General features: G+C 43.8%; 1 protein-coding gene across 6 annotated transcripts in view; it reads right to left on the reverse strand.

Annotated features, from left to right (window-relative positions):
• Positions 1 to 21239, reverse strand: part of WNK1 (WNK lysine deficient protein kinase 1) — a 669373-nt gene that overhangs the window by 417262 nt on the left and 230872 nt on the right. For all 6 annotated transcript variants that reach the window (XM_069228121.1, XM_069228119.1, XM_069228120.1 and 3 more), the window contains exon 5: positions 4585 to 4673. In XM_069228121.1, coding sequence (XP_069084222.1) covers positions 4585 to 4673 — 89 coding nt within the window. The remainder of the gene's footprint in view (positions 1 to 4584; positions 4674 to 21239) is intronic.

Raw genomic sequence — 21239 nt, forward strand, 5'->3', positions numbered from 1 at the left:
TTTGTGTTTGTGTAGTTGGAAGAAGGGTTCTTCTAAAGTTAATGCTTGAATTTCACTTACTCTTCTTTACGAAGTAATTGCTACCAAGAAAGCTACCTTCCATGAGAGAAATTGAATAGCACAAGGGTGCACAGGTTCAAATGGTGGACCTATAAGTTTTGGGAGTACAATATTAAGATTCCATGTAGGAGCTGGTGGTACTATAGGTGGAATAACTTGTTTAAGCCCTTCCATAAATGCTTTTATGACAGGAATTCTAAACAGAGAGGTACTTTGTCTGTTTTGGAGGTAGGCTGATATTGCTGTTAAATTAATTTTAATAGACGAATAGGCAAGATTTGCTTTTTGTAAATAAAGCAAACAATATCCTGTACTGATGCTTCAAGGGGATAAATATTTTTAGGTTTACAGTAATATACAAACGGTTTCCATTTATTTGCGTAGCACTGCCTGGTTGTCGGTTTACGTGCTTGTTTTAAAATGTCCATACATTCTAATGGAAGCTGTAGGTATCCAAATTCTATGACCTCAGGAGCCAAATCGCCAAGTTGAGCACACTGGGATTGGGGTGCCTGATCTGACCCCTGTTCAGAGTTAACAGGTCTGGTCTGTTTGGAAGCCTGTGATGTGGTACTACTGACAGATCCAACAGTGCCGAGTACCAGTTTTGACGTGACCACGTGGGAGCTATGAGTATCATAGCTAGTAAAGTGTGAGGCATCTTGTTGACTAGAAATTGATTTTGGGGGGGGGGGGGGGGGTGTCAGGGGGGCTAGCAGCGTAAACAAATATCCCTGACCAGTTGATCCATAGAGCATTGCCCTTGGATTGAGGGTGTGGGTATCTGGGTGTGAAGTTTTGGCATTTTGCGTTTTCGCTTGTTGCGAAAAGGTCTGTTTGTTACTCCCCACATCAGAAAGTAATATTGAATTACTTGTGGGTGAATCTCCCATTCGTATATTTGTTGCTTCATCCTGCTTAGAAGGTCTAATAGCTGGTTGTGTATCCCTGGGATGTATCCTGCTAGCAGGTGAATGTGATTGTGAATTGCCCATGTCCATATGGTTTGTGCTAGAAGGGACAATTGGGATGAGTGTGCCCCCCGTTTTTTCAGATAATACATTGTTGTCATGTTGTCTGTCCTTATTAAGACTATTTTGTGTATGATCTGTGGTTGGATTGCTTTGATGGCTAAGAACACTGCTAGTAATTCCAAGTGGCTTATGTGGTAAGTTTGCTGGCTTGAGTCCGATTCTCCTTGTATTGTCAGATTGTTGAGATGGGCTCCCCAACCTTTAATTGATGCAACTGTTGTGATTATGGTCTGTGGCACATGCTCCTGAAATGGCCGGCCTTTTGCTAAGTTGTTGTGATTCCACCATTGGAGAGATTTTTTAAGTTTGGGGGTCTAACAACACTAGATCCTGTAGTTGACCCTGTGCCGGAGACCAATGTCGCGAGAAACACTGTTGCAGTGGTCTCATGTTTAGACGTACATTTGGCACTATTGCTATGCATGATGCCATCATTTCCAATAGTTTCATGACACATCTTACTGTGTAAGTTTGATTGGCCTGCAATTGGGATATGAGGGAGTGAAACGCTTGTATCCGTTGTGGATTTAGGTAGGCTAATGCTGACTGAGTATTCAGAATTGCTCCTAGATAAGGTTGAATTTGTGCTGTCTGAAGGTGAGATTTCTGGTAATTGATTGTGAACTCTAATTTGTGGAGGGTATCTATTGTTTATTGTGTGTTGTTGGCAGTTTGGAATGGTGCTGGATTTTATTAACCAGTCGTCTCGATAAAGGAAGACATGTATGTGTTGCCCTCTGAGGTATGTTGGGACTACAGCTAGACATTTTGTGAACCCTCTTGGTACTGTTGTTACCCCAAAGGGTAGTACCTTGAATTGATAGTGCTTACCTGATATTACAAACCTTAGATACTTGCGGTGAGCTGGGTGTATAGGAATGTGGAAGCAAGCATCCTTTAGGTCTAACTCTGTCATGTAGTCTCGTTTTTGTAGCAAGGGAATTACATCCTGTAGAGCTACCATGTGAAAATGCTCTAATGGGATATATAGATTTAGAAGCCTGAGATCGAGAATGGGTCAGAGTACCATCCTTTTTTGGTATAAGGAAGTATAGGGGATATACTCCTGTTCCTTGCTGTGAGATGGGAACTATTTCTATTGCCTCCTTGAGGAGATTGTACCTCTTGTTTTAGTAGAATAGTGTGTTCTGGAGAGAGTCTGAGAATGAGGTGGAATTTTTGGTGGAGTAGAGATGAGCTCTAGGCAATAACCATTGCAGATAATTGAAAGTACCCATTGATCTGTAGTAATTGTTTGCCAGTGAGAAAGGACTGTTGCAGTCTTCGTCCCACAGGAGATGTAAGGTACTGTGGAATGTTTGGGAAGTCATTGTTTTGTGGATGTTGAAGCACCCTATGAGGCTGGAAATTTAAATCTGGACCTGAAATGTTGTCCTCTGTAAGAGCCTCCGAATGACCGCCTTGCGTAATACTGCTGGCCTTGCTTTGAACGGGAGGTGGACGCCTCTGTAGTTTGGGTTTTAAATCCTCCCCTAAATTGTGGTTTTCGAAAGGAACCCCGAAATGGTGTGGTATAAAGATCTCCCATTGCTTTTGCTGTGTCAGAATATTTTTTGAGTTTCTCTATGGTTGTGTCCACCTCTAGTCCAAAAAGCTGTTTAATAAATGGCATATTAAGGACCGCCTATTGTACCTCTTGGTTGAAACCGGAGGACCTCAACTATGCATGTCGCCTAATAGTAATGCTGGTATTAATTCCTCTAGCTGCAGTGTCAGCTGCATCTAGAGCAGACCTAATTTGATTATTTGTGATGGCCTGACCTTCCTCTACAATTTGCTGCTCCCCCTTGCATCTCATCCCAATGTGGCCTGTTGTATCTTGCTAACAGGGCCTGGGAATTGGCAATACGCCATTGGTTGGTTTGGAGTTGTAGGCTTGCATTTTTCAGATCGACCCAGACACCGAAACAGGCGTGGTAGCCTGTTGAGGGAGTGGTCTGACCTTCTTTTTCGGCACTGAACTCAAGGGTCAGTCGAAGATTAATTTTTTCCAGGTGGAACCATGGGTTAAAAGCAGTGATGCACCAAAGGCCTTGCCTGATTTTTTAATTGTTGGTGTTGGGGCAGGTGTGCTCACGTACGGCACCGCTGATACTGCCTGGCTGTCATCCTCTGAATTCTGCTCGGAGTCTGAGTCTGGGATCAAAACTGCCGTTTGTGCCTGCTCTTCGCCAAGGATGTCAGTGGCGGACTCTCAGTTTCTACGCCATCTCCAATCTTCTTGCCCTTTGATCGAGTTAGGTTTTCTTTGATTGAAAAGACCGACACGCCTCACAGCTTTCTTCTCTATGTTCTGGAGAAAGGCAGAGATTACACACCAAGTGCTGTTCGGTGTATGGAAACTTGGCGTAGCACAGAGAAAATAATCGGAATGGAGTCCGATCCATTAGCCTATGACGCAGTAAGCCCGAACAGGCCCGAAGAGGGCGCGAGTGCCCGAAAGGGCATTTACTTGATCCAGGCGGTACTATCGGATCAAGAGCAGAAGGAAACTGTGTTTGAAACGGTATGAGAAAAGTTTGAAAGATTAGAGAATTTCCAAAACGAAAATCCCAGAGCGAGAGGGAACACGTCCGAACCAGACGGCGGAAAGAAAACAATGTAACAAAGGTATCGATGCCCATGTGCACTATCACCGAGAGGAGGAGTCACCGTGACTCCAAAAACAACTTCTTAGAAGAAAAAATAACTTGTAACACTCCGAGCCCAACGCCAGATGGCGATATATGGACAGCATGTGTATCTGCAGCTACACATGCCTCGAACATGTATATATGGCATCATTAAACTGTTCTTTTTTCATTTTAAAAAACACACTGGCTGGATTTGCCTTCTTTGCAGGTACTATGATAATTGTGACAATGTATCTAGTCTCAACTTTCACACCTCCATTGACCTTAGGCTTGACTACTAAACCAAGCTTCCACAAATAACTTTCAGTCATAGCCTGACAATAGTGTGCTGCATAGTAGAAAGCACATGCAATCACTTTTGATACTGCTAGATTGTCCCCAAGACTGCAAGGATCAGGTGAGGGGGGAAGCCTAACACAGTATCCATGTGCAAGTACATAGACTAAAACCCTAGCAGAGCTTTTTTTCACATTAAAACTCTCTATTCACAGCAGCTGAGACCACTATCGGGTATCAAACATAAGTGACCGATAGTTACATCAGTTAACAAAAATATACTGCCAGGATGAGAATTAGCATGTATACTTATCGACCCATACTTGTATAACAGCCGAATACATCTGAAAAACTAAGTAACAAAGCTGCAGTTAATGAAATATGTCAAAACGAACAGTGACCTACACAAGAAAGGCAGGTTGGGAAAGTACTGTTGGAAATAAATGGGATATGTGATTGAATCTAATTTCTAGAGAGAATTAGACACAATGTAAACAGTAAATATGCACTTCACCCCAACCACAATTTAAATTCTACACCCCAAGGAAGATGTTATTTACCTTTCATCTTTGTTCTGGCGGATGCATCCTTCAATAATTTCCTTGACCTCGGGAATAGCAACTTTGTCAAAACTGGCTGGTTTCACTCCCTGAATCAAAAAATATTGAGTGAGCACAACTGCAAACCAGTGGATCCATCAATACAAGCACAGTATTCAGAGACTCATAAGCACAGTCATTTAAAAGCAAGCACATTAAATACATTCTATGTACCTATGTTGAATGAGTACTCAACACAGAGGGAAATCCATGAAGATACATTTTCACAAAAGAGAAAGCTTTCAAATCTAACTATGTAAGGCTGTACATGGGCTGCCATATTCTTGCAAAACGTTTGTGACCAAACAGGTAGGGTTTTTTTATGTTTCAAAGTACTAATTAGCATAATGTCACCAGAAATTATGTCATGTGTAACCATAGCCCCTGTGAGGTGACTTAAAAAAAGAAGATTGCATGTCAATAAGGAAGGAGCTACCCACCATTAAATCCCAATGCCTGCAGTAGGACGTAGTGGTTGGCACAGATTAATTTCAGCAATGGATAGTGGCACACAGGCTCATCATTAACACCTGTGATCAGCAGTTGCACACCCAACACAGGGGCTGGCCTGGAGTCTGCATCGGTCCACAAGCGCAGTCTCACACAACATTGGATCACCTCTCTCTCTCTCCCATAAATTTAATAAAGGCCCACTCTGGACCCATAATCATTCTCCATCTCCTATTGCGACTTCACGCTCTATGTACATTTCCCATCTCCCTCTCCTTAATGACAATCCCCTCCCCATCTTCGCTCCTTTTGCTTATTCTCTCCTTGATTACTGCTATGGGGCACGTCAAGCAGAGCAGTGGGTGTTCTTGCAGCCATCTTCTGATAACTTTTGAACAGTAACTTGCAACCATCAAACATACAACTACTTCAGTCAGCCCTATTTATTAGCAAATAGTCTTCGACATCTTGGGGGTTTTGCTTTTCAAAATTGCAAGCACTTGCTAAATGTTGCAGCATGTAAAATGCTGTTAACCAAGTTACTGGCAGAGGGTGTCGCTTTTGTAAGGAAATTGGGCCACTTGGCCGTGAGCAGTGAATTAAACCAAGCTAATCAAGCCTTTCACACAGGTAGGCAAAATAGTGCTATGCACACATTCTCAAAAAGACTTCAGAAAAGCAGTGTCCTCATATATTGTTTTCGGTTAAGAAAGACCACTAGCATGAGGCTTCTTCGAGCCATCAACACACCTTACAACTAAAAGCTTCCCTGACTCACCACTAATTACTGGGACCAACCGGTGCATGATGGAGGGGTCTAGACTTTGAAATATAAATGTCCTTTCTAGGGTTCGTAAACAATCATTCCACCACATTTTCTGCAAATGCTTCTATAGAGCAAGCAGAGCAGCAATGTGTCAGAGCAAGGTATATCATCATTCTCATTTCGCCAAACACTTCTAATTTCTCTCTCCAGGGAAGCTTCAAAATGTAACTGCAGGTAGCCAGCATTGGGCCTTTTTAAGGTTTCGCCTGCATGCATTGCTTGTGCTAGTCGCAGAGGAAATTTCTGAAGACTAAGGCCCATATGTATGAACACATTTTGCCATAGACACAGAATGGGTAAAACCCTTTGATACATCTGGCCCTAAAAGCTTAAAGGGGGCTTAGAGCTCACCCATCACTTACAATTGGCTGCCTTACATGTTGTTCTCATTTCCCTGCTGCTGTTTGGTTAGCAGTTCCCTGCTCCCACCTGTGCTTCAAGATTCTACCCCTGCAGTGGAACATGGACCAACTACAGTCTCCTGTCTGCAGCAGGTGTTCTTCCGCTGGTCGCACACTTCCACAGGTGGTACTTTTTCACTTTTAGTCTGGTCTTCCACCAATATCCTCCTGCACTACCCCTCATGTTGTTTGCCCAACCCACCCCTCCCGCTGCTCCCTCCCAAAATACAGTCAGTCCCTCTTGTCCTCTACAAAACAATAAAAAATTAAAGCCCAGTAGATCTTGAAGAGCAATTTGCCTTTGTTAATGCTTTTAGAGATGCCACATGGCAGCAAAAAGCACTATGGTGCAGTCAATGCTGGCAGCGCTTTAGCACTTTATTTTTATTTACTTTACGTCATGTTGCACAGCAGCCCGCACTGCAGTGCAGCACGTCTTAAAAACAAGGACAATGCCAATATGTCTGGCAAAACCAAAAAATACTGGCTTTGCCAATGCATGTTTTTTTGTGTTTACTGGATGAGGGTAGTGAAATGCTGAGCCCTGCCTTGGCCTAATGAAGTGCCATGGATCAAAGGCTTAAATCTCTAGGCAGTAGAGCTGTTGAAAAAAAGGAGGTACCCAACCGCCTAAACAGGTAGGGTTAAGCAAGTATGGTATCAATCTGACCAGCAAGGTCATTAGGATGAAGTAAATTTATATAGATTTATATAAATACACTGGCATTGTTCAAATGTGAAATAAGGCAAAACTGTCACAAAAATTAGGTTCAGAGGGAAGTGTGGAACATAAAAACATTCTTGTGGTTGCAGGTTAATTAATAATTATACAATTTGATAAAGGTATACGGCATTGTTTCATAAACAGTGATTGAGTGGGGTAGGTGTCCAGGCGTCTCCTTTGTGCTTCAGTGGGACATTAACCTTGCCCTTCTGACTCATGTTGGTTTCTGTCTCCTGCTGTTTTTCTTCTTAGCTACTCATTCTGTTCCTGATTCGCTTACTGCTCTTTCTTGTTTGTGCCGTCTGTTCTATTTGCCCCCTGTCTCTGCTTAACCAATCCTTCTAGCATCCTTTGTCCCTCTTAACTGCCCTTTTTTGCATCTTTTGTTCTTCTTACTGATTCGTTTTAAATCCTGGTCTTTTTGTCAGTGTTTGGCTCTCAACTTGCGCCGCCAATCACCTTTTCCTGCCTTGTCACTCCCGTCTGACTTTCACGCTCTCCTTGCTGAATTTTCCCGCTCTACCACCAGACTTTCCCCTCCTGCTGAGCCAGCCCACCGCCTGACTCAATTGCTCTTTTTTTGCTCGTACCCTCTGTTCTATCTGCTTCCTATCTCTTTTAAACTGCTCTTTTTTGCACCCTTTGTTCTTCTTAATTCCCCCTCTTTGCATCTTTACTCCTCTTACTGCTCTGGTTTGCGCCTTGGTCTCTTCTGTCAGTTTTTGCCCTCCTCGCCAAAATTGCTCTGCCGATCATGTTTTCCTGCCTTGCCACTCCTGCTGCACTTTCCCACTCTCCCGGGCGGACTTTCCTGCTCTTGCTAACCCCCTCGCCCCATCAAAGGCATGCCCATCTGTGACCGTCCACGCCTGGAAAGCACCTGAAACCGTGGTCTAAATGCCTCCCGCACCTAGATCGCCAAGAACTCCACTTGCTCATCAACCCTGGATGCCGTCACAAACTGCTGCCAAGCTGGACCTGTCCACAGTGGACCCCTTTGCCTGCTGACATTGCCACTTCACCTGCCTCCACACACCCACTCCCACACACACCACACCCCTCACCGAGTCAGAACTCAAGATCTGCACTCACACAGAACCCCAAAGCACCCTGCCCAACAATAACTCGCATGTATGCGTCAACGCTCACTCTGCAAGCACTCCACAGAGATCTGGAAACTCATTGGCTCCACTACACTGGACCTCCTATTCCTCATCGAAACCTGGTTCAATCGCACATCTATGCTGAACATCACCACAGCTATCCCTCCTGGATGCAAAATCCTGCAACAGGACTGACCCCATAAACCAGGAAGAGGACTTATCTACAGAGACACCATCAGGTGTACCTCTTACACTGACCCAGAAGCCACTTTTATGGGATACATGCAGTTAAGCTTCAGATGGACAGTAAAACCACTATCTACGGCACCCTCACCTACCGCCCCCCACGACCTTGCACCTATTTCAGCAACCTCATCACACTTCATGCCATGGGAAACAAAGACTTCATACTCCTAGGTGATCTCAACTTTCATCTCAACGGCCCCACAGAATCCAATGCCACAGAGTTTCTCAAAAGTCTACAATACATCAGCCTCATCAAGCTCATACAAGGCCCTACCCACATTGCCAGACACAGCCTGGACCCAATCTTCTCCTCCAGCGACAGGGTTAAAGTCAGCCACATCACTGTATTCACATGGACGGAACACTATCATCTAATTCCACATAAGAGGGCCACCAACCACCCTACAGAGTATGGCAACATTCCCAGCCGCTACTAGAAGAAAGTCACAGCAAGAGAATGTCTCAAACCCCTCCAACTAAACTACCCAGACCCCTACCAATGGCCTCATCAACGACACAAACAACTTCAACAACTGGATCATCACCTGCGCCAATAGCATACACTCCTTTAGAAAAAACAAAAAACAAAACAAACAAAAAAAGTTAAAAGGTCCAACAAACAAGCTAGCTGGTACAACACTGACCTCGGAGAACTCAAGAGAGTTTGGAAGCAACCTGAAATTAACAGAGAACCCCCCCTCACCCCACACTCCAGAGGAACCACCACAAGAACCACCTACAAAGCTGCACATAGACCCTATTAACATCAAGTAAGAGGCCAAGAAAAAGGCCCTGACAATGGAACTTTGCCATCGTCAAGAAATTCACAACGCACCAGCCGCAACCCAAATCATCACCTCTGCACAATAACTCGCCAACAACCTCTCAGACTTCTTCCAGACAAAAAAATATATATCACTAAGCACTATAGCAACTTCGAACCCCAGACACTATCCCCACTTCCCCCCACCCCATCGACCTTCCAAGCCTGCTAATCTTACCAACCAAAGACTACCAACCGACAGCATGGAACCCTCTAATCATCAAGAATACTGCGGCAATAATGAAGACAGTCCATTCAGGAGCTCCCAAAGACCCCTGCCCCCGCCATATCTACAAACTAGGAAGCTCCTTCACAACTCTCAATCAGGATTTTGAAACAATCACAGCAGTCATGGCTGCCACAGACAACATAGGTACCACCTATCTCAGGGTTCGAAAAATCTACCGGACCACCTGCTTTGTTTTATGAGGTAGAGCTATTTTTAAGATTCCACTCGACCCTTCTGGCCAGTTGTAAAATTCAGAAACTGAATTAGAAATTAGGGTGCCCTTAAATCTTATTCTTGTCACATATGCTCCATGTTCAGAGACAGAGGTCAAATGTCAGTTTGTCTTCTTGCAATGGAAATACTTTTCCTTGGGACTGCAGAGTTTCAGGATTTTGTAAGGTGAACTTACCTATGTGAAGTGAAAGGCTTTTGGTATCAGCTTTTTCCTAACACAACATTTATATAACTAAGTCACCTTTACAAACATTTCAGAATATATTTCAGTATCTGTGAAAGACCATTTTTTGTACTTGTGTGATGAAAAAAATATTTTATTAGGATGAAAAAAAAAGTCAGAAGTCTTTACGTGGTGATGTGCAAATGATAAATGTTTTCTGAAACCCAATTTTCACAGATTATTGTTAATACATTTTATACTTTTATCAGTAAAGCTGCAAGTAAATTGGAAGGTTTTGGGACATTTCTTGGAAATTTACTGTCTGTGAATGACAGTGCGCTACCACGTCATGCTTTAGTAATATATTTATTACAAGTGAGTGTTTAAACACATTGAGACACACTACTGCCCTGGTGGCAAAGCTATTAGTAAACTAAGAGGCAAGTCATTCATGGATCATGTGTACCCTATATGCGTGCTAGATTTAGTATACATGGAGCAAACGTTTAGTGTATTTTATCAAACAAAATTGTTTTTTGTTTTTTTTTTCAGCAGAAATGCTAAACTCATTTTAAGGTGCACTCATGTGAGAATGAAGAAAAAGGAGACTGTAAAATACAATATTTGCCTATGATCACACAATTTGAGACCCGTTTCCGGGTCAAGTACATTACAGTTAGGTCGAGTAGATTATTCAATTCAAGTCCAGTAACTTTATGATTTTTCGAGGCCTGGGTACCATCCTCAACAGTGGAATGACTGCCACCCTCATACTTGGACTTCTTTCTCCCTTTTGACACGGTCTTCCCACCATACGCTCATCGCAAGATGACACACAGTGGGATTACAAGGACTCTCACTCAAATGGATAATTTCCCTCCTCTCCAAAAGAACACGAGTCAGGCTCTTACCTTCCACATCACAAGCCAAGAACCTTATCTGAAGAGTCCCACATTGATCATCACTCAGCCCGACATCTTCCAACATATACATGACTCCTCTGGGGAACATCAGGCGATCCCACAGAATCAACATCTCCTACGCTAATGGCACCAGCTCATTTTCAACCTCTCAGACAAAAGGTTTCAAACAATGCAAAGCCAACTGGATGAAAGAAAAGTGCCTAAAGCTCAACACCGACAAAACTGAAATGTTGACCTTTGGGAAGTCACCTTGAGACTCCACCTTGTGGCCCATGATCTTGGACCCACACACACACCCTAACCATACATGCTAGGAACCTCACCATGAAGTCTCAGGTCAATGCTGTCACCTGCTTATGCTCACACATTCTCCATATGTTACATAATATCTTCAAGTGGCTCCCACTTGACAACAGTTATGTCATCGGGAAGTCCCTAATCAGAAGACGATTGGACTATGGCAACACACTATACGCCCGCATCCCAACTGATCTACTTCACAGAATTCAAACCATCCAAAACAGCAAGGCTAGACTCGTCCTTGACCTCCTGTGCCAAACACAGATCACTTCTAAGAGAGCTTCAATGGCTTCCCAGAATTGATGCCCGTTCAAACTTATCACACATGCACTAAAGTCACAGCATGCATTGAAGGTCAGCCGGCTTATCTTCCACCAACCCACCAGACAACTTCGCTTAGCATCACTATTACTCATATACACACCAAGCATCCACAGAAGCAGAATGGAAGGTCTATCATTCTCCTACCAAGCTCTCAAAACCTTGAATAAGCTTCCCCAACACATTACGGTCTACTCTTGACTTCGGCAAGTAGCTGACAACCTGGCTGTTCAATTAGTTTTTCCATGAGATCATTGAGACTGCCTATAATGAAGGCCAGCCTCACCACATGCCTACACTCACCCACTCAGCACCTAGATACCCTCACGAGTGACAAGCAGCGCCCTACAAATCCATCTTACATTATATTACAATGCTAATACTGTGAAACATTGTTAAATGAATGAGTTATACTAATGACATGAGAGTAAAAACACACCATAAAGAGTGCTCCATCTGTTTATTGCACCACCACTTGCTACTGCAGTTACAAGGCAAATTATTTGTCAAACATTTTTTCAATGTTAGTATTATCTTGCTTCCTATGAATATGTTGACTCAAGATAAAGACCTGAGTTCTTCTTTTTCCACTGCACTGGGAAAGGTAATTATAACTCTACCTAGGACCTCTAATTAGTCAGTAGCTTGCTGAGAGAGCCACTCCCAGTTTCAGGACTTCCCAGATTATCTTCAATGAAAAAAAGCAGAGGGCGGGGTAGATTTAAAAAATATTTAAAAAATTTAAAAAGAAATTCTTAAATGTGTAAGCGTCTGCTGTGCAAACTATTCTCATGATAGCTGTTAGCAGCAGTTGGAGATGTGAAGTGGAAGACTCCTCTAGAGCACAAAATCTAAAGGTACACTTATCTAACTTATACACATTCACACTCTGAAATTGTTTATATCAAACACACAGCATCAGAACACTTACTTAAGTATTGTACAGAAATGATAGCCATCGCCTCCCTCTAAAGACAAGCAAACCTGTAACACCCACTGTAAAGGACAGAACTCGTAGGAGAAACATACACAATAAAAAGGATACTCGAAAGATGCAGCAAAAGGTAAAGGAGTAAAAAAAAAATGGAAGTTACTTAGCAAAGCCAATAGTACCAGGCACTAACGTTATCTGTATAGCTAATTCTTGGACATCAAGGTGGTAAGAATAGTGCATGGGACTATCATGCAGTTTTAAATGAAGTCATGGAAAGCCATTAATGTATATTTTCTTCTTTCCCCATGCAAAAGTCTAAAACATTAAACGGTTTTGATACATGTGTAGTATGCTGGGTGTTTCCTTTTCCCCATGTCCGAGAAGGTGTCTGAAATGATGAGAATGAATGATGTAATGGAATTGCTCGTGTACGATTTGCAGTGGGAGCTAGGATAAAGCGAAAGATGGAGGGAGGATGGGGCTCTGACACGATCTTTCTGCTTTCATTGTAACATACTTAGCCCTACCTGAATAGTTCCAGACTGCTGTATGAAGATCTTGCCCTCTGATGTCAACATTTAACAACAAGTTAAAGACCAGAGTGAAAATGTGGAAAGACTGATGGCAGCTGGGAGCCATTTCTGGCAGGGAAGAAGGCCTGTCACCATGGAGGAATAATTTTGATCCACCCAACCTCAAATCCACAAGCAACTGGTTTTAGCTCAGGGTGCAGGACAGAAGAAGCACAGTAAGAGGCGTGGATATGGTCTGACCAGGACAAGGAGCCGGATATGGGATGTTGTGTCTCAGTGTATAGTACAAAGCTTAAGGACAATGACATGTAGACTTTACTACAAGGGCAGCTCTGTGGAGATAGTGCAGTGGAGACAATGGGAATAAGCAGGAAATGTCCTATATGGGACGGATAACTCTGAAATGACCCATGGAGCTTCTGGCAGTAACACATTCAGCAGTGACATAAGGAGCAGCGCTGGCGAGTGGGCAGTACGAACTCTTAATTAAGATACTGCAGCGTTGGCTAGTCTATACCTGTCGAAGGGTCATGTGTTCCGGTTAATCTTAGCACTGCAACAGTTGAACTTCACTTTTTTTTTAATTAAAGTATCAAGTGTGCTGGACACATACATCACTTACAGGCTGGCTTCAGCTCTAGAGAAATATGTGGCACATAAGAAGCAAGAACCCTGTTGAGCGCATGAGGCCTGAGCAAGTTTGAGGAGGACGGCTGTAGTTTCTAAGAGGGCTTATTAAAGGTATTCTGCATATTTTATGGTTACAAGCACAGTGACCAGAGAAGATAGCAAAGCTCCTGCTATCAGTATTGTAAAGACAATAGACAGAGGATTTGTGGCAATGCATAACACCAGGTAAACCGGGGACTTTCCTCTCAGCAGAAGTTAGTTGCTGCTGGAATAAGAGTGGTGTATGGGGGCACAGCTTGCTCCTGAGAGCGGATCACTAATGTCTTGGATTCCACACCTGCCAGTCTGAGTGGACATGCTGGCTATGTAAAGTTTGAGAACATGACGGAAGATAGTAAGCGGATGTTTGACTGGGACCAGGTCGGGAGACTGAAAAAAAGACTACCCATGACCTCCTGGTTAACTTAGAAAGAGAAGCAGAGCTATCACTAAGGACAATTGACATAGAAATGGGAGTATGTTGTTCAAGGGTTTACTGCGTCCTTAAATTGTGATCTGATGTGTGTGTTGTGAGGAGGCAGATTATGTTTTTGATTGTCTTGTGGTGCGTTTTATTCAGTTTGTGTATAATGCAGTAGGTCAATGTTGGGTTCGAATGGCAGTGTTTAATGTAGCTCAAGTGTTATGTATGTGAATACTTTACCTGCTGAAGTGATGTGGTAGTATTGATGCACTGCTCTAGTAATTGATTGTTGTGCTGTGTCATTTTTTCAGCAAATGTCTACTGTAGGCTGTCGTGTGTAGAGGACATCCCAATTTTTTTTGGGCAGATTCTAGAGGCTGTGGTAGTGGGTGAAGATTACGTGATTTATTTGGCCGGCACCAAGTCATGCTTGTTTGGCCAGCTAGTGTGACTGGCTGTGTGCTGGGCTGTATTTTTGGGTGGGTGGGTGTGAGTGTGTGTTGTGGGCATTGCTTGTGGAAGATGGAAAAGGTATGACAGTTGTTATTTATGTGTCACCAGCATAGTTTAGTAATGCGAATACAATGTCTGGGGACAGGGAATATAAGAAGTTGTGTAACCAAATTTTGTGTTGGGAGTCTGATCAAGGGAGTTCTGAGTCATGGCAATGTATGATTAAACTTTTTGTTTTTTGTTTGTGCCTTCTGTGCAGAGTTAGAGATGATGGAGAAACCCCTTGTCAAAGGAAGCCAGAGGGTTCCATCCCTTGGCTTCAGTGGGATAGAGCATTTGTGACTACATGTCCTTCTTGCAGAAATGTTGTATGGTATAATTGTGACTGCGCAGACATGAGGGTATTACGGCGTTGTGCCCAATGTGGGTGCAAGGCTTGCACATCTTGGCCCATTGTGTAGTATAGTCACAACCTAGTTATATTGCTTCTTTCTTTGACATGAGGAGGATGCCTTTCTCTGTAGCCCAAGCAACCAATGCTCTCTCTAATAACATGTTTGCATGTACTTTTCTCTGCTGTGCATGCAGCTGAGTGATGAGGAGGGCCACCATTCAGTCGAACCAGCTAATATAGGTATGGCTACAAGTGGGGGTTTGGATGGTTCTACCTTACATTCCTTCCTTTAATGTGCAAAATTGTGTATTTTAAGCTACATTTTCCAACTAAATTCACTTACAAGAAATAAGGCTATATACAAGTGGGATGGAGAGCTCATAAGATTGTCCAGGTCTTTACTGCATTGAACTCCTCTGCAACTCATGCAACCTTCAGAAGCATTAGTTATTTACATGTAAAGAGGAACATGTCAAATGTTTTTTGTTTAAGAAACTATATCAATTTGAAAACTGCCATAACTCAATAGTGACCATCATAACCTATATTCTATTAAAAAAAAACAATCATACCTTTTACGGACTACTGAGTTAACAACAAACTAATCCTTCAAAATGCCTTTGACTCAGATTGTAGCGACTGGGTCGCCTGTGTCACTTTATACACCTCTGAGTAATTGTGCCAGGTATCCGCAGTATCATGCTTCTTGCTGGTAGTAATTTGTGAAAATGGTACGATTATAAAAATTAATTTGTGTGTGATTCATGTTTCCCAGAAAGCAAGCGCATTTTCTTATGTTTGTGCCCACCAGTTGCTCTACAAACCCCGACAAGTGCCTCTGAGAATAAATGCCCTATTTATTGGTTACTCTAGCACATAATACACATGGAATACATCCTACAACTTCCTAACCACAAAGTTTGCCCATCAATAATAGGCTGCAAAATGCCTCTCCATTAGTAACTGGCATTATATAATTATAGCTCAGCAGTCACATGAATATGGAATACCTGACAACCAGCTACTATGCCACATAATTCCTATCAGTTACTATGCCACATGATACAGGACCATCAGCTCTGTGTCGAAGGATAACCTGATCAACAGTTCTGGGTTGAATATTAAGTGACCATCAGTTACTAGTTCAATGGTATGACTATAAAAATACATTACTGTGTGATTCATGTTGCAAAGAATAAAAGCACATTTTCTTATATTTGTGCCCACCGGTTACTCTACAAACCGAGACAGGTGCCTCTGAGAAGAATGCCCTATTCATTGGTTACTGTGCCACATAACCCATACCATAGAATATATCCTTCAACTTCCTAACCACAATCCCTGTTCACCAGTCATAGGCTGCAACATAACTATACCAGTTACTGCTTCAATGTATGCCTGTCATTCTTAACTAAGCACACGCTGTAAATTGCTTGGCCATCGGTTTCAGATACAAAGGATGTATTGGTAAATTAGATGGCTGGGTGTAAGTGGGTCACAAAATCCAAGCTCTCTCCCCCGGTCTTTTTATTCCTGCCTTTTCTTTCTATCTAAAGGTCCGTACGCTTAGTGCCAAATGTCCTCCACAGCCACTTATTTAATCCAAGGTCCAAGACCAAGGTCGGACTGGCCTATGTGTCAACCAGGCAGTGCCAGAACGTTCGGTCTGTCAAGTCAGTGTGTGGATTGTTGGATGTTGTTGGATGTTTGTGGGACTCTTATGGTCTGGTGGCCCGGATTTTAATGCTTTCCCCGATATTACTGCAAGCACAAATGCACGCAGTTTCCCATACCTTGCGGAACACTTATGTGTGTCTTTGCAGGTTCAAAAGTGCCACGATGTGCAAATGTGGGTCTTTTAGCTATCTGATTCCCTATGGGTGCCGAGCCTATTGTCTATCCTGGTCTTACCCTGTTAATGACCTGCGGAAGCAAAGGAAGGGCGGGTCGCCTTTGTGTCAGGATTCAGACTAGTCATTTGCAAATAAGAGATTGCTTTAAAGGTGAAAACGTCCAGTTCTTTAAGATAAACTGTCCGTTATTTTCGGACATACCAGAGGATCTAATTAATGCCATCAACTGTGCATAAGGCTCCCGAAAGGGAGAACATGCTTTACACAATAATTGGTTTAAACAAATATTTCGGATCCACTGTGCGCTCTCTTTCTCCCTCTCTAACAGTTTTGCAGAGCCTTGGGGCACATTAACAGCAAGCTTACCAATACGAAGGTAATGGTCATTTGTAAGAAGGGTATTTTGAAAGGACAAAGATGGAATTTAGGACCGATGCCCTGGACACTTTTGTCTTTACTTACGCACGTGTTTATTTTTATTTGGATTATTAAGTAGTTTTCAAATAGAGCTGTTACAGTGACAAAGGGACATAGCGAAATCAGTAATCCCGATTTCCAAGCGTGCATAACAATGAATAAAGCAGGATTAGCAGCAAAGGAACAGGAGGGAATGTATTTTAATTAGGCTGCTGTTTGCTTATACGTTTCCTAAGAGACAGAAATATGCGCCATAAAGCTACTGTAAGAAGTGAGATGGCAGTTCAATATTCATCGACGTCCAATCACGTGCTCGCCTATGCAATTGTGTTTTATCCATATTGTACACCAGTGTGGCTGCTGTTCAGCATAGCTAAATGTTAGGGGTGAGGAGAGGGGTGGGGTGGACTAGACTGGAGACGGGTAGAGTTGAATAGGGTACAGTGGAGTAGGGATAGAGTGGGCAGACTGCAGTGACTGGGGTAGATAGGAGTGGGGGAGTTCTGTAGATTAGCATGGTAGACTGGAGTGGAGTATACTGAATTGGTGTGAACTAGTGTGGAGTACATCTGTGTAGATTAGAGCTGGGTGGATTGGAGCGGAGTGGAGTGGGGTAGATTGGGGAAGATTGCATTGGAGTAGATTGGGGAAGACTGCAGCGCAGTGGACTGGGAAAGACTGGAGTGGGGCAGACAGAAGTGTGGTAGGTTGGAGTGGGATAGGTTGTAGTGGGGTGGATTGGAGTGGAGTTGGATAGAGTGGTGTGGGGTAGATTGGGATGGGGTAGATTGAAGTAGGGTGGGGTAGACGAGTGAAGTACAGTGGAGTCGATTGGAGTAGACTGGAGTGGGACGGATTGGCTAGGGTAGATTGGAGTAGGGTAGTTTGGGGTGGAGCTGGGTAGGGTAGATTGTAGTGCGGTGGAATTGGATGAAGTGTGTTAGACTGGAGTGGGGTAGATTTGAGTAGCATGTGGTAAATTAGAATGAGTTAGGTAGACTGGGTAAAGTGGAATGAGATGTGGTAGACTAGGGTGGAGTGAGGTAGATTGGGTGAACTGGAATGAGTGGAGTCGAGATTGGAGTGGAATGAGAGAATGAGGAAGGGTGGAGTATATTAGGGTGGAGTATATTAGGGTGTAGTTGGGTGGATTAGAGTGGGGTAGACTGGAATGAGTGGGGTAGATTGGAGTGGAGTGGGATAGAATGGAGAGGGGTAGATTAGAGTAGGTAAGAGTGGGGTAGAGTAGAATGGGATAGAGTAGACTGGGGTGCGGTAGATTGGAGCAGGGCATATTGGGATGGAGTAGGTTGGAGTGGGGTGGACTGGGGTAGAGTGGGTTAGGCTGGAGTTGAGTGGGTTAGGCTGGAGTTGAGTGGGTTAGGCTGGAGTTGAGTGGGTTAGACTGGAGTTGAGTGGGTTAGACTGGAGTTGAGTGGGTTAGACTGGAGTTGAGTGGGTTAGACTGGAGTTGAGTGGGTTAGACTGGAGTTGAGTGGGTTAGACTGGAGTTGAGTGGGTTAGACTGGAGTTGAGTGGGTTAGACTGGAGTTGAGTGGGTTAGACTGGAGTTGAGTGGGTTAGACTGGAGTTGAGTGGGTTGGACTGGAGTTGAGTGGGTTGGACTGGTGTGGGGTAGACTGGACTGGTGTGGTCCAGACTGGGGTGGTGTGGGGTAGATTTGAGTGTGGTGGGGGAAGATAGGGGTAGGGTGAGATAGATTGGAGGGGGTGAGCGGGAGAGAGAATTGGGGTAGAGTGGACCAGATTAGGGTGGAGTGGAGCAGACTGAAGTGGAATGGGTTAGACTGGAGTTGGGTGGATCAGGGTAGAGTGGAGTGAGCTATTTTGGGGTGAATTGAAACAGAGTGGGGTAGATTGTGGAACAGTCGAGTGCAGTCTATTGGGGGTAGACTGGAGTGCAGTAGATTGGAATGGGATAGATTGGAGTGTGATAGACTGGGGTGGAGCGGGGTAAACTGGAGTGGAGTAGACTGGAGTGAGGTATACTGGAGTGGGAATGGGTAGATTGGAGTGGGAAGGGGTAGATTGGAGTGGGAAGGGGTAGACTGGAGTGGGAAGGGGTAGACTGGAGTGAAGAGTAGTAGATAGGAGCTAAGTGGTGCAGAGTGGGGCAGAGTCGAGTGGGGTATATTAGGGTTGAGCTGAGTAGACTGGGTGGGTAGTGGTAGAGTAGAGTGAAGTGAAGTAGATTGCAATGGAGTGGGGTGGACTGGAGTATCAGGAGTGGGGTAGACTGGAGTGGAGTTGGATAGATTGGTGTGGGGTAGACTGGGATGGTAGAGTGAAGTGGAGTGGGGTAGAGTGAAGTGGAGTGGGGTAGACTGGAGCGGGGTAGATTGGAATGGGGCAGATTGGATAGGGTAGTTTGGGGTTGAGTGGGGTAGGGTTGATTGGAGTGGGTAGGATGAACTGGGTTAGACTGGACTGGAGTGAGGTAGATTTGAGTGGTATGTGGTAAATTAGAGTGGAGTGGGGTAGATTCTGTAGAGTGAAATGGAGTATGGTAGAGTGGAGTGAGGTAGATTGGGTGTATAGGAGTGGGTAGACTGGAGTGGGGCAGATTGGAGTAGAGTGGGGTACAATGGATGGAGTGACAGACTGGAGTAGTGAGATAGATTGGGGAATAGTGGGGTAAAGTGGAGTGTAATGGCAGAGATTAGGGTGGATTAGAGTAAAGTAATATCGAATGGAGTGGGGTAGATTAGAGAGGTGTAGACTAGAGTGGAGAGGGAAAGAGTGGGTGGAGGTGAGTGAGGTACATTGGAGAGGAACAGATTGGGGTAGATTGTAGGAAAGCAGGGTGGGGTAGATATGGGTGAACTGGAGTGAAGTGGGATAGACTGGATTGGAGTGGAGTGGGGGGAGTGGAGCGGGTGGGGTAAGTAGTGTGGAGTGGTGTGTTATGTGTGGAGTGAGTGGCGTAGATTGGAGTGGCGTGGAGTTGAGTGGCGTGTCACAGAGTGTCTTAGAGTGGAGGGGAATGAAGTGGCATGTCGTAGAGTGGAGTGTTGTAGAATGGAGTGGTGTGGCATAGAGTGGAATAGTAAAGAGCGTAGTGTGGATCATGGTAGTGCACTGCCATTACAGAAACACATTTCAATTGAAATGACCATTACATGTGCACCAAAATACGGTTTTACTGCACATAAATGATGTGTGCAAATTTCATCACCTACTAGTGTAATGATGTGTTTTGATTGTATTCAAATATTTGTTTCCACCATACTTCAGAATCTCAAAAAAAAATTGCTTCATTGGTACTAATACTGATATACTCTGAAACATCAGCAAAGTGATTGTTTTGTGTGCGCTAGAAAAGAAAAAGAACATCCCTCTTGTGTGCTGCAAAAAAAATATATATAATAATGACATCCGTTCTTGTCTACCATGGGTTGGCACAAGCTCTCTCACTTTGAAGTCAGAGAAAGAAAAATAAACACCAAGTTACCTGGAAGAGAGAGCCTGGCATTTGACCTTTGTCTTTGAATGCACAGCAAATATGACAAGATAAAACAAGGTTTAAAGGCTTGATTACAGAAAGCAGGTTTATAGTAGAAAACAGTAATGAAAATGTCACTTACCCAGTGTACATCTGTTCGTGGCATCAGTCGCTGAGATTCACATGGTCTGCATAGCTCGCCATCTGGTGTTGGGTCGGAGTGTTACAAGTTGTTTTTCTTCGAAGAAGTGTTTTCGAGTCACTGGACCGAGTGGCTCCTCCTTCTGTGCTCATTGCGCATGGGCGTCGACTCCATCTTCGATTGTTTTCCCCGCAGAGGGTGAGGTAGGAGTTGTACTATAGTAATAGTGCCCGCGCAATGAAATGTGTAAATATGTACCTATTAAAGGTTTAAATAATATATATACAAATGTACAAAATTGAAGGTAACTTCTGAACTGCTACAGGCTTCCGGGGAGGTGGGTGGGCCCATGTGAATCTCAGCGACTGATGCCACGAACAGATGTACACTGGGTAAGTGACATTTTCAGTTCGATGGCATCTGTCGCTGTAGATACACATGGTCTGCATAGACTAGTAAGCAGTTATTTCCCCATAAGCGGTGGTTTAGCCTGTAGGAGTAGAAGTTGTCTGAAATAGAGTTCTTAATACAGCTTGACCTACTGCAGCTTGTTGTGCGGATAGCACATCTATACAGTAGTGTTTGGTGAATG

The sequence above is a fragment of the Pleurodeles waltl genome, chromosome 4_1 (genome assembly GCF_031143425.1).
Source record: "Pleurodeles waltl isolate 20211129_DDA chromosome 4_1, aPleWal1.hap1.20221129, whole genome shotgun sequence".
Classification (NCBI taxonomy): domain Eukaryota; kingdom Metazoa; phylum Chordata; class Amphibia; order Caudata; family Salamandridae; genus Pleurodeles; species Pleurodeles waltl.